At 49.1% G+C, this 14,585-nt stretch overlaps 1 protein-coding gene across 5 annotated transcripts in view; it reads left to right on the top strand.

Annotated features, from left to right (window-relative positions):
- CRHR2 (corticotropin releasing hormone receptor 2) overlaps positions 1–14,585 on the top strand; it is a 201,920-nt gene that overhangs the window by 159,406 nt on the left and 27,929 nt on the right. For all 5 annotated transcript variants that reach the window (XM_081163804.1, XM_081163801.1, XM_081163803.1 and 2 more), the window contains one exon: positions 441–513. In XM_081163804.1, coding sequence (XP_081019930.1) covers positions 441–513 — 73 coding nt within the window. The remainder of the gene's footprint in view (positions 1–440; positions 514–14,585) is intronic.

The raw sequence follows: 14,585 nt of genomic DNA, 5'->3' as shown, positions 1-14,585 counted from the left end.
TCTCTCGGGTACACATGGAGTCCAGACAGTTGTTAACATTAATAAATGATCAAGTTTATTTTATAGGGATGAACAAGCTTATGGTTTCAGTTAATATTTCTTGGCAGTTTCTTAATCTTAGTTTCTTTTACTGTCCTATACGTTCCTAACAACTTCAAACTGATTATCCCAACTATCTATCCGACTCCACCTAACAGTTCCTCTCACTCTCTCACCACACAACACGACCAACCCACAGACTTATATCCTCCCTCTTCCTTCTCCAACTCCCCACTCTCAACTGACTTTCACACAACTCCACCTCTCACTTTAACTCCTCCCCTCAGTTTCTCTCTGGCCAATCACATCACACTCATTTAATCCTTTCCTTATGACCCTCCTAGGAGGCAAACACCACAGTGAGATTTGCACATGCTTAAGAAATGATGTTCTGTTTGCAGGTGCTGGTTTGGAAAGGAATCGGGGAAGTATATAGACTACATCTACCAAGGACCAGTGATTCTTGTCTTGCTGGTAAGGGGAAAAAACGGCACTGGAAGCCTCCTCAGGCTTGTCTCCACCTGTCTCAATTTCTACCTGGATTTAAGTTTTTCATGTGACCTGACCATGTTTACAGAGTGGTAAAGGGACCCCTGACCGTTAAGTCCAGTCATGGACGACTCTGCGGTTGCGCGCTCATCTCGCTCTATAGGCCGAGGGAGCCGACGTTTGTCCACAGACAACTTTCGGGTCATGTGGCCAGCATGACTAAGCCGTTTCTGGCAAACCAGAGCAGTGCACGGAAACGGCGTTTACCTTCCCGCCAGAGCGGTACCTATTTATCTACTTGCACTTTGATGTGCTTTCAAACTGCTAGGTTGACAGGAGCAGGGACCCAGCAACGGGAGCTCACCCCATCGCGGGGGTTCAAACAGCTGGCCTTCGGATTGGCAAGTAGTAGGCTCTGTGGTTTAGACCACAGAATAATAACAACAGCAACAACAATAATTCTATTATTTATACCCCACCCATCTGGGTAGGTTTTTGTAGCCATTCTGGGCAGCTTCCAGCAGAATATAAAAACACGGGGAAAGGCGTTCCACAGGGAGGGCGCTACCAGCAAGAAAACCCTCTGCATTATCAATCTGCTATTGTTTTGCTTGCTGATGTCAATAATAATAATAATAATAATAATAATAATAATAATAATAATAATAATAATATATTTATACCCCACCCATCTGGCTGAGTTTCCCCAGCCACTCTGGGCGGCTTCCTAGCAAGTATTAAAAACAATACAGCATTAAATATTAAAAACTTCCCTAAACAGGGCTGCCTTCAGATGTCTCTTAAAGATAAGATAACTGCTTATTTCCTTCACATCTGAAGGGTTCACAGGGTGGGCGCCACTACCGAGAAGGCCCTCTGTCTGGTTCCCTGTAACCTCACTTCTCACAATGAAGGAACCACCAGAAGGCCCTCGGCGCTGGATCTCAGTGTCCGGGCAGAATGATGGGGGTGGAGACACTCCTTTAGGTATACAGGACTGAGGCCTTTTAGGGCTTTAAAGGTCAACACCAACACTTTGAATTGTGCTCAGAAACGTACTGGGAGCCAATGCAGATCTCTCAGAACCGGTGTTATGTGGTCCCGGCGGCCACTCCCAGTCACCAGTCTAGCTGCCGTATTCTGGATTAGTTGCAGTTTCCAGGTCACCTTCAAAGGTAGCCCCACGTAGAGCGCATTGGAGTAGTCCAAGCAGGAGATAACTAGAGCATGCACCACTCTGGCAAGACAGTCCACAGGCAGGTAGGGCCTCATCCTGCGTACCAGGTGGAGCTGGTAGACAGCCGCCCTGGACACAGAATTAACCTGCGCCTTCCTTTCCTGCCATTTTCAGTTTCACTGACAGTGGAACAGACTGCTAGAGGTTTTTAAGCAGGGGCTGGATGGTCGCCTACTAGGGATGCCATACAGCAGATTTCCTAAATTTGGACTAGAGGGCCTTTGAGGTCCCCCTGCCTCTATGCTATGCCTCTCTTTGGCACAAAAGGCAGTTTTCCAGTCTAGTGTTTGACTTGATCCTACGTTCTTCCGTAAGGCAAGTTGTGAGATTATCCTTACACTGCAGGTGAGGCGAACGGTATGGAAATAAGAGGCCCATAACGCCAGAACTCGTGGACATGTAGGAGGTTCAAGGCAGACAAAAGAAAGCATTTATTTTTTTGCACAGCGCTTGGTTGAACTATGGATTTCTCTCCCACAAACTGCCATGATGGCTAGCAAGCTGGGCGGCTGTAACAGAGGATTCATGGAGGAGAAGGCCAGCAATGGCTGCCAGCCACAGGGACTGTGCTCTGAACTCCACTGTCAGAAGCAGCTGTGCTTCTGAATTCCAGCTGCTGGAAACTGCAAGAGGGAAGAGGGCTGTGGTGCTCAAATCCTGCTTGTAGGTTTCACAGGCATCTAGTTGGCCACTGTGAGAACAGGATGCTGGACTAGATGGGCCATTGGCCTGATCCGGTGCACTCTGTTTACAAAGCTGCAGGTATGGCAATGCACCATAAAGGTAAAGGTAACCATTAGGTTGAGTTGTGGCTGACTCTGGGGTTGCGGCACTCATCTCGCTTTATTGGCCTAGGGAACCGGCGTACAGCTTCCGGGTCATGTGGCCAGCATGACTAAGCCGCTTCTGGCGAACCAGAGCAGCGCACGGAAACGCCGTTTACCTTCCCGCTGGAGTGGTACCTATTTATCTACTTGCACTTTGACGTGCTTTCGAACTGCTAGCTTGGCAGGAGCAGGGTCCGAGCAACGGGAGCTCACCCCATCACGGGGATTTGAACTGCCAACCTTCTGATCGGCAAGTCCTAGGCTCTGTGGTTTAACCCACAGCGCCACAGAGCCACAGAATTGTCGCACTGGAAGGAACCCAGAGGATCGTCTATGTAGTCCCTGCCATGCTGTGAGAAGAGATGACACTGAACCCTGGCTCAAATTCACCTCAACACTTGCAAAACGGCAGCAAGGCTTGGCGTGCATATGCAGTTTTTTGAACCAATTCCGCAGGAGATCCCAGCAAGGCTGCACGCTATGATCCTGGTACCACCACCTAACGGCACAAAGATGTCTTTCAGGCCCATCAGCAGCTGCAGGAAAGACTCCTCTCTGCTGCTCCCCCCACACCGCCAACCTTTTTCATTTTGCTTTACCTCAAAAGCAGCCCTTCTCTTGTCGCCTTGGGATTTGGTGGCTGATCATTCCTCAGCCGGGAACGAGACGACTTAATTGGCCGGTTTGCCATCTCCGAGGCTCCGCAGACACAATATTGTCAGCCCAGGTGAGAAGCGAGGCCAGGAAGGAAGCAGAAACCAGCGGAGGCCAATAAGCTCTTAATGACATTCCAGGCAGAGCCTCTCTCTTCCTTGCATAAAAGCGTCCTTAGCAGTTCAAACTGCAGAGAAAGAGATTGGAGTGAGCCGCCTGCAGACTGGGCTCCCTGCCCTCTCTCATAATAAACACCTTCTCTCCACCGTCTGCTGCTTGCTTATCGTGGGGCAAGGGGAAACGGAGCCGCTTGGTTGTTGGTTCCCACCAGTTTACATCCAGAGAGGGGAAATGGTCTGTTACAGAGAATGTGGAGTTGCCCAGCCAACCTCAGTCAGCCACCAGCCAGCTCACACCTGTCTGTCTTGGTGGAGCAAGCGCTCCATTTGCCAAAAAAAGACCAGTCTTCTCTGCTAACACAGCTGTCCATTTGCTTGGCGAGTTCCCGCCTTCCCCTGGAAGAAATAAAGGCACGATACACCGAGTATTAGGTTAATGGGCGAAATAGACCACAACTTTATTGATTACAGAAATGAGCGGTTATTGGCTTAGGCATTGGTCCTATCGACTAGCCGGCTTCAGCCAATTGCGTGAAGACCGACGAGGGTTAACCATCAGTAGGAGGAGTCCTGCTGAGGCACATCAACTAGGAGCTCCTCCGGGGTCACCGCTCGGGGGCATGCCTTAGGCCCACACCTCCATAGGCTTCGGACAGGGCCACGCCCCCCAGAGTCCTTTATCAGACTACCCTTTGCTGTGGGGGGAGGCGATGGCACTTCCTCCCCCCCCCAATACACTTAACCCTCCCAAACTAATGCCTAACTGTGATGAGTTGCTACGAGGTAGGCAAAAAACCAAATGGCTAAAAATTTGCCAATTGGGAAAAATTCCTACCAGGCCCCTTGCGGCGACCAACCGAAGTCCATAGCAATGTCAAGGAGCCTGCCTAAAGGGAGGGAGGGTGGGAAACCGGAGTCAACTGGCACTGCGAAAAGAGGGCAAGCCTCGGCCGCGCCAGCCCTAAATAGGGCAGGCCACACACACCTCCCAGCCACCCGATTGGCTGGCTGGGTGGATGACGCGGCCGAGGATTCCCCTAGGTCTCACGGGGGCTGGGAGCAGATGAAGCCCGCAACCCCACCTCCTCCCCAGCTCGGAAGTGGCTTTGGAAAATGGGGATCAGAATGCTTTGTGGGTCTACTTCAAGCTATCAGTAGGTCCCGGAACATCTTCTTCCGACCTCTGTGCTATAGCACCAAATGTTAGAAGTTGGGAGAGAGAGAGAGAGAGAGCTTTAAAAACTGTGACATGTGGCCTCTGTCACTCTATTTATGGAAATCATAATGGTAGGGGTTGATACTGCTGAGTGAATAAAAGGTTGGGGTTTTTTACGATAGGCAACAGACTCGTAAAAGAGCCGCTGATTTGTGGGAAACGATGATAAATGCACTTAATGAGTTCCTTGAAACACGCTTGGCACCAGATTCCCCTTAATTGTGTTAAGACAGCGCTACACGACGGTTTACAGGAACCTTCGTTGTATGTGTTTAACCGCTGCAAGACAGAGCACCAGGAAGCCTCGGAAGGCGGAATGGCTTAGAACGGCTTGGGAATTATTCACTTTAGCGAATTTAATGCACCCCGTCAATTTTCTGCTCGACAGTGCCAATCAGCCCTTAACGTGTCTAGGAATTGCTGTTGGTACTGGCAGACAAATGGGATTTCCATGTTTCAGGAGCGGTAAGCCTGTATATTTAGAAACACAGGAAACTGCCTTGGAACCATTTGTCCATCTAGGTCAGTGAAGTCAACACTGGCTGGCAGCGGCTCTTCAGGGTTACCATCACAGAGTCTCCTTCCTTGGAGGTTTTTAAACAGAAGTTGGGCAGCCACCTGTCAGCGATTCTTTAGGTCCGACCCCTGCATTGCAAGGGGTTAGACTAGGTGACCCGTGAGGCCCCTACCACCACCACCACCACTAATAATAATAATAATAATAATAATAATAATAATAATAATATATTTATACCCCGCCTATCTGGCTGGGCTTCCCCAGCCACTCTGGGTGGCTTCCAACAAAATATTAAAATACAATAATGCATCAAACATTAAAACCTAGACAGCATCTTAAAAAGCTGTCGACATCACCTTGCTGACAAAGGTCCCTATAGTTTAAAGCTATGGTTTTCCCAGTAGTGATGTATGGAAGTGAGAGCTAGACCATAAAGAAGGCTGATCGCCGAAGAATTGATGCTTTTGAATTATGGTGCCGGAGGAGACACTTGAGAGTCCCATGGACTGCAAGAAGATCAAACCTCTCCATTCTGAAGGAAATCAGCCCTGAGTGCTCACCGGAAGGACAGATCCTGAAGCTGAGGCTCCAATACTTTGGCCACCTCATGAGAAGAGAAGACTCCCTGGAAAAGACCCTGATGTTGGGAAAGATGGAGGGCACCAGGAGAAGGGGACGACAGAGGATGAGATGGATGGACAGTGTTCTTGAAGCTACCAGCATGAGTTTGACCAAGCTGCGGGAGGCAGTGGAAGACAGGAGTGCCTGGCGTGCTCTGGTCTATGGGGTCACGAGGAGTCGGACACGACAAAACGACTAAACAACAACAACAAAAAAACCAGGGCTACCTTCAGATGTCTTCTAAAAGTCTGGTAGTTGTTGTTCCCTTTGACATCTGGTGGGAGGGGGTTCCACAAGGCAGGCGCCACTACCGAGAAGACCCTCTGCCTGGTTCCCTGTAACTTGGCTTCCCTATAATTCACATAGGCAGAGGACCATAGCCAAAGTGGCCCACCTCGGATGCTGTTGGACCACGGTTCTCATCACACCATTGGCAATGCTGGCTGAGGCTGATTGATGCTGGGGTCCATCTGAAGGGCACTCTGCCCCCTTGCTCTAACCATTACACCACTCTGCCTCTGAAAAGAGAGCAAGGAATCATGGTATCCTTACAATGCCCGCCAACAGAACTCTTCCCAGGTGCATCTGTCTGGGGAGGCTGTGTGGAGTTCTCCGGCCCGCCCCACTTTCTTCCTCGGATATATTTCCAAACATTTCGCAAAATAGCTCCTTGATTGCAAAGATCCCTCGTTTCCTCATCCCTTGCCACTCTTCCGGAAGCAAGTTGCTCACGTTTCAAGATGAATATTCAAAACGAGCCAGCGGGGAGGCATGTGGTTTTGCCATTCGCTCCTCCGTTCAGTCTTCTTTGAGCATCACAAATATAATAAGTGGACTTTTAGACCAGGCCGAAGGTGAGGGTGTAAGTCTGGTGTATACGAAGCCCTGCCTATAATTTTGAAGGAAAAGGTCCGCTTTAAATTCTTTCATTGCATTTCTTCCGCAGCCAGCGATGTCTTAGGAAATGGGTGGAATAATGTTTATACCTTGATTGTAAACTGAGCCTTACACTGTCTACTCACAAGTAAGTTCCATTCAATGGAGCTTACTCCCAGGTAACTGGGTAAAGACAGGGCAGCCTTACACTGCAATACGGAGCATTTTTTTCAGGACTAAATCCCACTGGGGACACGGGTGGCACTGTAGGTTAAACCACAGAGCCTAGGACTTGCTGACCAGAAGGTCAGGGGTTTGAATCCCCGAGACGGGGTGAGCTCCCATTGCTCGGTCCCTGCTCCTGCCAACCTAGCAGTTCAAAAGCACATCAAAGTGCAAGTAGATAAATAGGTACCGCTCCGGCGGGAAGGTAAACGGCGTTTCCGTGCGCTGCTCTGGTTCGCCAGAAGCGGCTTAGTCATGCTGCCCACATGACCCGGAAGCTGTACGCCGGCTTCCTTGGCCAATAAAGCGAGATGAGCGCCGCAACCCCAGAGTCGGCCACGACTGGACCTAATGGTCAGGGGTCCCTTTACCTTTTTAAATCCCACTGAGTTCAATAGGATTTACTCTCTGGTATGTTCCTGATCATTCTCAGTGTTGCCATTATTATTATTATTATTATTATTATTCACTTTTTCCCCTGACAGGGACTCAAGGCAGCTTATTTCATTCCACGTATATGTGGAAGGTGTTGCATATTATCCTTCCCTCGACCATTTCCTTTACAACGATCCTGCGAGGCAGGATTGGCAGGGAGGTTGTAATTGGCTCAAGGTGGCCAATGTCAATGTGCGTATGGCATCTATGTGTGTGATAGACATCAGACATGGGAGAAGCTTCCTGATGCAGAAGGGGATGTCCCTATTTTCATCTGAGAAATGTTGGAGGGCATGGAAGCATGCTGCCTCTGACAGCGAAGACAGCTACACAGCTTTCACGGCCAGTAGAACAGATTGCTTGGGAAAAATGGGCTCCTCTTAATTTCTTAATTTCTTGGTGGCACTACAGTGTTGCCCAGAAAACCAGTGGGCTTTGACCAGCTGTAGCGTGGATTTTTAATATATATTTTTGGCTCGGAGCTTGGCAGAGCGGCCTGGACTGCACAATTCTGTCTGACGGTCTCCATCTCCAGAACCCCTGGCAAGCAGACTAAAGGTTATGGAGATTTAGATGATGTGTGGAGCCATTGCACCAGGCCTTAGGGGAAAGAGCGCTGTCCCTTGTACTCCCGACGCCACCTGACTAATTGCAACAAACGGCAGCCGCCGCAGGTTCTGAATCACTCCGTGGCATTTGCAGGCAGCAGGAAGAGCTTGTTAGTGCTCTGTATTTCCAGTTACTCAAACCCCACCCTCCTCACCCCCCTTCCCAGAGGACTTGGCCTAATTGACTCATAATGCACATGATGCATAGGTCTAGCCTCTAGCCCACAGATGCTTTCATTTCCCTTCATCTCTGGCCTGCATAGACTGACCGAGATGTTCCTTTGCACCTGCTTCGGTGATATTGCATAATATCACACCTGCAAGGCAATATATTTTGGTGCCAGCATCAGGTTTGGGGAGGCTCACAGGCATGATTTGACTGCATAAGCTACTTCCTGCTGCTGCTGCCTGCTCTCTTCGAATTGTAAGCTAGTAAAGCTGGAAATGTGCTCTGCACCCGGGGATAACCACTGAAACGTGGTCCAGGACCGGTCCAGAATACGAAGTCAGTCCGACAGGGCCAAGGCAGGATATGAGGCAGGAAACCAGGCAAGGACAGGTACAGGATCTCAGGCAGGATCTAGCAGAAAGCAATGTTGCTCCCACAACCTGGGGCAGGGTCCGACAGACTTTTATCTTTGTCGGGGTAATGGCCAGTCCTGATCCCCCAGCTACTCACCTCCCTGTTTTGCCCGAAGGTGAGTACTCAGGTCTCTCCTTCTCTCAGACCTTAGTCTCTGCAGCTCGGGAGATGTCAGTGGGTTACTAGACCCAGAGACCGCCTCAGCCTCCCCTGACCCAACCGGTAGTGGAACAGCTGTAAGTGATGGCCCAGCTGAAGGCAACGAGGTCATCCCTGCATCTGGAGCCAGGGCAGGCTCAGGCCCCTGACTCGGCCCAGCTGGTGTTTGTTGCAGGGGAACCTGTGCAGACTGGGACTTCAGGATCAGGCCCCAGACTTGGTTCAGATGATGCCTGAGGCAGAGGATCCGGTGCAGACTGAGTCTCCTCTGGTTCCGAGTCTGAGCCTGAGTCCCAGGCCATCACAAAGGGACTGTGAGGGCCATCTAGTCCAACCCCCCTGCAAAGCAGGGATCTAGCTGGCTCCCCCTTGAGCCCAGCCTGCACCACTGCCCCAAAGGGCAAGGAATAGATGCTGAGAAACATCTGAGGTTGCTCCATTAGAGTGAACTGGGCATAGCCCCGCCAGCCTCAATCTGCCCTCTGCCAGCCCATTTGTGGCTCCCCACCTTCTAGCTTATAAAACTAGTCTAGGAGTGGTACTGCCTGTCCATTACCTCCTCCTTAGGCTCAGGGTTGCTGTCATTGACTGGCTAGATACAGAGGGATGGTGGGAGACACGAGCTGGGAAACCCATGAAGGCTACGAGCCAGGGGCTTGGTGGTGGGACAACAGGAGTGGTTAGTGGAAGAAGACTGGGAGCAGGAGGTGTCAAAGGCTGAAGACTGTCTCGCCAGAGTGGTGCATGCTCTAGTTATCTCCTGCTTGGACTACTGCAATGCGCTCCATGTGGGGCTACCTTTGAAGGTGACCCGGGAACTACAACTAATCCAGAATGCGGCAGCTAGACTGGTGACTGGGAGTGGTCTCCAAGACCATATAACACCAGTCCTGAAAGACCTACATTGGCTCCCAGTACATTTCTGAGCACAATTCAAAGTGCTGGTGCTGACCTTTAAAGCCCTAATCGGCCTCGGCCCAGTATCCCTGAAGGAGCATCTCCACACCCATCATTCTGCCCGGACACTGAGGTCCAGCTCTGTGGGCCTTCTGGTGGTTTCCTCACTGCGAGAAGTGAGGTTGCAGAGAACCAGTCAGAGGGCCTTCTCGGTAGTGGTGCCCACCCTGTGGAAAGTGAGGAGATTTCACCCCTCCCATACCCAAGAATCTCCTGACCATCTCCTGATGGTCTCTGCTGACTCTACACAGAGAGCAGGAGGCGTGTCCTGCCTATCTACTTATTCTGCCCAGTAACATATCTGTGTGTGAGAGAGAGAGTCAGTCAGTCAGTGTATCGGAGAGAGTGAGAGTGTTAGAGATCCTAGAGATAAGATTGCTGCTAAGAGCAGCTGCAGACTCTCAGTGTAGCATTGATTTATGCTTAGAATATTCAGCTCTGTATATAGTTTTGTATCATAGTTGTAGTTACAGAATAAAAGGAAGATATTCTACAGAGCTGCTCTCCAAGTGGTTTATACTCTGCAAGACTCTGCAAAACTCTGCTGCGCAACGACTGTATTATTGAGACAGTGAATCCGGTGCTCTCAGCTCTCAGCTGTGAGTCCACAGCACTGTGACTGTTTCCTGTGAGAAAGGAGGTCTCTGGCGGTGCTACCCAGCTCGCCTAGCCCAGTCGGGGTTGAGGTACATGAGTCCAGTTGGCGCACTGGCTCTAGGGCGATGCTGACATCGGTTGTGGGCCCAGTCGTTGTTCCAGTCGTCCAGTCGTCTGACCTGACATTGTCCCAGGCGTCCCAGGTTTCTGTTGCTGATTGCCGGACGGTGGAACGGACGCTGCATGCTGGACTGATTTGCGGTGCCCAGAAGCAGAGCTGTTTTGGAGCAGAGTGTTCAAGCTGCCGCTGTTGCTGTTGCTGCTGCTTGATTTATGGAGGTATGTTGCTGACTGCCAAAGGAAGAAGATAGCACCCCTGTTTGCCTGTTAATTGCGCTCTGAGTGGGAGAGAGAGTGGCTGAAGGAGTCAAGGCTTTATCTGTGTTGCACGAGGGAAGTGTCTTGCTCTAAGTAATAGCAGACATGGCCTGTGCACATTCTGGCCAGATGGCTCTGTCCTTTCCTCCCCTCACGCCTGAAAACTATGGAGTTTGGCAAGTAAAGGTTAAATGCGCTTTTACAGAGGGAAAAGCTATTTCACACGATAGAAGATGACCCTCCCGATGAGGATGCAGATGATTGGGCTGAATGGCATGCTGCAGATATGAAAGCCCGAGGGACAATTATTTTGAGTGTTTCAGACCACTTGCTGGTGAACTTAGAGGGTCAAGAGACTGCACAAGCTGTTTGGCATAAGTTGAGAGATATGCATCTGAGACAAAATGCTGGTTCCAGTGTGATTTTCTTTAAGAAGCTGTGCAGGCTGCAGTTGGAGAAAGGTGGTGATTTGCCTAGCCATCTATCTCGATTAAAGCGTCTCAGACAAGACCTTGTTCAGCGAGACCTGGCTATTTCAGAGGCTGTGTTTGCAATGCTGATGATCAATAGCCTAGATGAGTCTTATGATGGAGTAGCTGCCCAGATTTCCACAATGCCTTCTGACCGGCTAACAGAAGATTATGTGTCTAACGTGCTTCTGACTGAGTGGGATCGCAGACAGGCTGTTAGAGAAAGCCGGGAAAACTGTGCTGTTAAAAATGTGCTTGAAAATGTGCCTGAGTCTTCAGCAGGGGAAAGTGAAAGTGAAACTGCTGCTGTTAAAGCTTTGAAATTGAAGCGGTGCTTTTCGTGTGGAGCACAAGGCCATTTGAGTTTCCAGTGCAAGAAGTCTTCAAAGAAGAAGGGAAACTTCAGAGGCAGAGGGGGAGGAGGACGAAATCCCCAAGCACCTGCTACTTCAAAGGCCTTGATCTCTCGCTGTTCCAGTCAACGTGGGCGGAGTTTCTTCGTGGTCGACTCTGGCTGTTCAAACCACATGGCCAAAGATAAGAATCTCTTTGTTCAGCTTGACAAGCAAGAGAAGGAAATTCATCAAGCAGATGGGACAGTTCTCACGAGTGTGGCTCAAGGAACTGTGTTCTTAAAGAGCCTGAATGCAACTATTAAGAATGTCCTGTATGCGCCTGATATTCAGGACAATTTGTTGAGTGTTTCCCAGCTTGATCGTCAAGGGTTTAAGGTGGTGTTTGCTAAATCTCGCTGTGAAATTCTTAGAGATGGCAAGCTCATTCTGTATGCAAAATGTGTAAATGGATTGTACCAATTGCCTTTTGTTTCAGGTACAGGCACTGCAGAAGCAACTGAGAAAGAGTGTTGCAATTTATCTGTAGATAAGAATGAGAAGTTGCATGACCAATGTATTCATTATTACCACCGTATTTATGCTCATTTGAATTTCCAGGCTGTGGCAAAAATGCCTGATATGGTTCAGGGTATGAAGTTGAAAGAATGTCCCTACCACATGAAATGTGTTTCTTGTGCTGAGAGTAAGGCAAGGCAAGCTCCCAAAGGTACAGAGTCTGGGAGAGAGGCCAAGAAACCATATGAAGTCATTCATGCAGACTTAGTGGGGCCTCTAGCGCTCTCTAGAGGCAATTCAAGGTTTTTCATGGTTCTGATAGACTCCTATTCGAAATATGTTTGGGTCTATATGCTGCAGAAAAAGTCTGAAGCCTTTACCAAGTTTCGCCAGTTTTGTAAATGGCTCAGAAATGTACATAATGAGAATGTACGTTTTCTTTTCACAGACAAGGGTGGAGAGTTTTGTTCAGAAGAGTTTGAGAGTTTTCTTTCTGAACAGGGCATTGAGCATAGGACCGCCACGCCCAGATCACCCTGGCAGAATGGTTTATGTGAGAGAGTAAACCAGACCCTGCAGCAAGGAATCAGAACGCTGTTACATGATTCGGGGCTACCCAATCCCTTTTGGGCTGAAGCTCTTTCGTTTTTCTGTCATGTGTATAACAGGAGGTACCAGTCTAGTATAAATTGCACCCCATATGAGATGCTTCACGGAAGAAAGCCATGTGTAAAGCATTTTAAAATTTTTGGTTCGGAGGTTTGGGTGCACACCTCGCAGGGTGACAAACTGAGCAAGCGTGGAGAACATGGTATTTTCTTAGGATATGAGAAAGGGTCTTATCGTGTTCTGATCACAGACACGAAAACCATAAGGCTGACCAGGAGTATTGATGACAATCCACAATGGGACAGAGTTGGCGTTTTTCAGTGCCATCCCATTTGTGATGATGGTGCAAAAGGGGCAAAGAAAGTTAAGAGGGAGGCAAGTGTTGGTGGTGATAATCCTGATGCCAATGTAGTTCCAGATGATGGCACAGATTATCAGAGCCCAAAAGCCTCAGGTGAGTCTGACGCTGACTCAAACTTAGCAGCTTCATATACTTTAGCTCCCCATTCTCCCAAAGAGGAGGAAGCACCAGAACAAGAGGATCAGAGAGTTTTGCGCAGGTCCGAGAGAACAACCAAGGGTGTACCACCGAAAAGGTTTTCTGAAGAGTTTGCAAAGACTGCGGTCACAAGCAACTCTGGTGGGGTTTTTAAACCTAGCATGAAGTGTGCTGAAAGTAGTAGCACAAAACGCTTTATTTATTTCCTTACCTGATATTTGAAGGAAAGCGTGTATTTGAGTTCTGAAAATGGTTTGTTCAAATCTGCCTAATTAGAGATGTCAATTTGCATGTGAGAAAGAGAAATGTGTATGAAGATTTTTCCAGAAGCTGCTTATTCAATGGTATTGTAAAAGTGTTTTATATGCCGGGAGAGAGATACCTGCAAATGTGTTAACCAAGGTTGTAAGCAGAGAACAACTTTTGGAGTGTGTGTGTAAATTGCAGTTGTGTTAAAGATTCTTGAAATGGTCGGATGAAATGGGGGAGGATGAGGAGATTTCACCCCTCCCATACCCAAGAATCTCCTGACCATCTCCTGATGGTCTCTGCTGACTCTACACAGAGAGCAGGAGGCGTGTCCTGCCTATCTACTTATTCTGCCCAGTAACATATCTGTGTGTGAGAGAGAGAGTCAGTCAGTCAGTGTATCGGAGAGAGTGAGAGTGTTAGAGATCCTAGAGATAAGATTGCTGCTAAGAGCAGCTGCAGACTCTCAGTGTAGCATTGATTTATGCTTAGAATATTCAGCTCTGTATATAGTTTTGTATCATAGTTGTAGTTACAGAATAAAAGGAAGATATTCTACAGAGCTGCTCTCCAAGTGGTTTATACTCTGCAAGACTCTGCAAAACTCTGCTGCGCAACGGCTGTATTATTGAGACAGTGAATCCGGTGCTCTCAGCTCTCAGCTGTGAGTCCACAGCACTGTGACCGTTTCCTGTGAGAAAGGAGGTCTCTGGCGGTGCTACCCAGCTCGCCTAGCCCAGTCGGGGTTGAGGTACATGAGTCCAGTTGGCGCACTGGCTCTAGGGCGATGCTGACAGAAAGCCCTCCCACCAGATGTCAAGGAAATAAACAACTAACTGACTTTTAGAAGACATCTGAAGGCAGCACTGTTTAGGGAAGTTTTTAATATTTGATGTTTTATTGTGTGTTTAATATTCCGTTGGGAGCTGCCCAGAGTGGTTGTGGAAACCCAGCCAGATGGGTGGGATATAAATAAATGGTGGTGGTGGTGGTGAGGCAACAGGGTTTGGTGAGCAGGAAGAGGCTGTGGCAGAGAGCAGTCCAGAAGCAGAGGCTGGTGAGGAAGAGGACCAAGAGGAAGAGTGGAGGCAGGCTGCTGGAAAAGCCAGGGAGGTCTTTCCCTCCTGCTGTGACCAGCTCTCCTCCTCACTGGTCTCACAGAACATGCAGAGAAATGAAGATGGTGGAGCAAAGAGAGACTAGATGAAGGAGCTTTAGGCTGCTGGGGAAGGAACTGGGGAAAAGAGCCTTAGTGGTGGGAAGTTAGGGACCTTCAGTCCTTACAACTGCCTCATTGGGGCAGAACCTACTGGGTTGCTGTGATCACTAGGCCTGTTTTGGTTTCTTTGAACAAAGAGTTGACTTCACCC

The sequence above is a fragment of the Podarcis bocagei genome (genome assembly GCF_964188305.1).
Source record: "Podarcis bocagei genome assembly, chromosome: 12".
NCBI lineage: Eukaryota > Metazoa > Chordata > Lepidosauria > Squamata > Lacertidae > Podarcis > Podarcis bocagei.
This window is presented reverse-complemented; position numbering and strand designations above follow the sequence as displayed.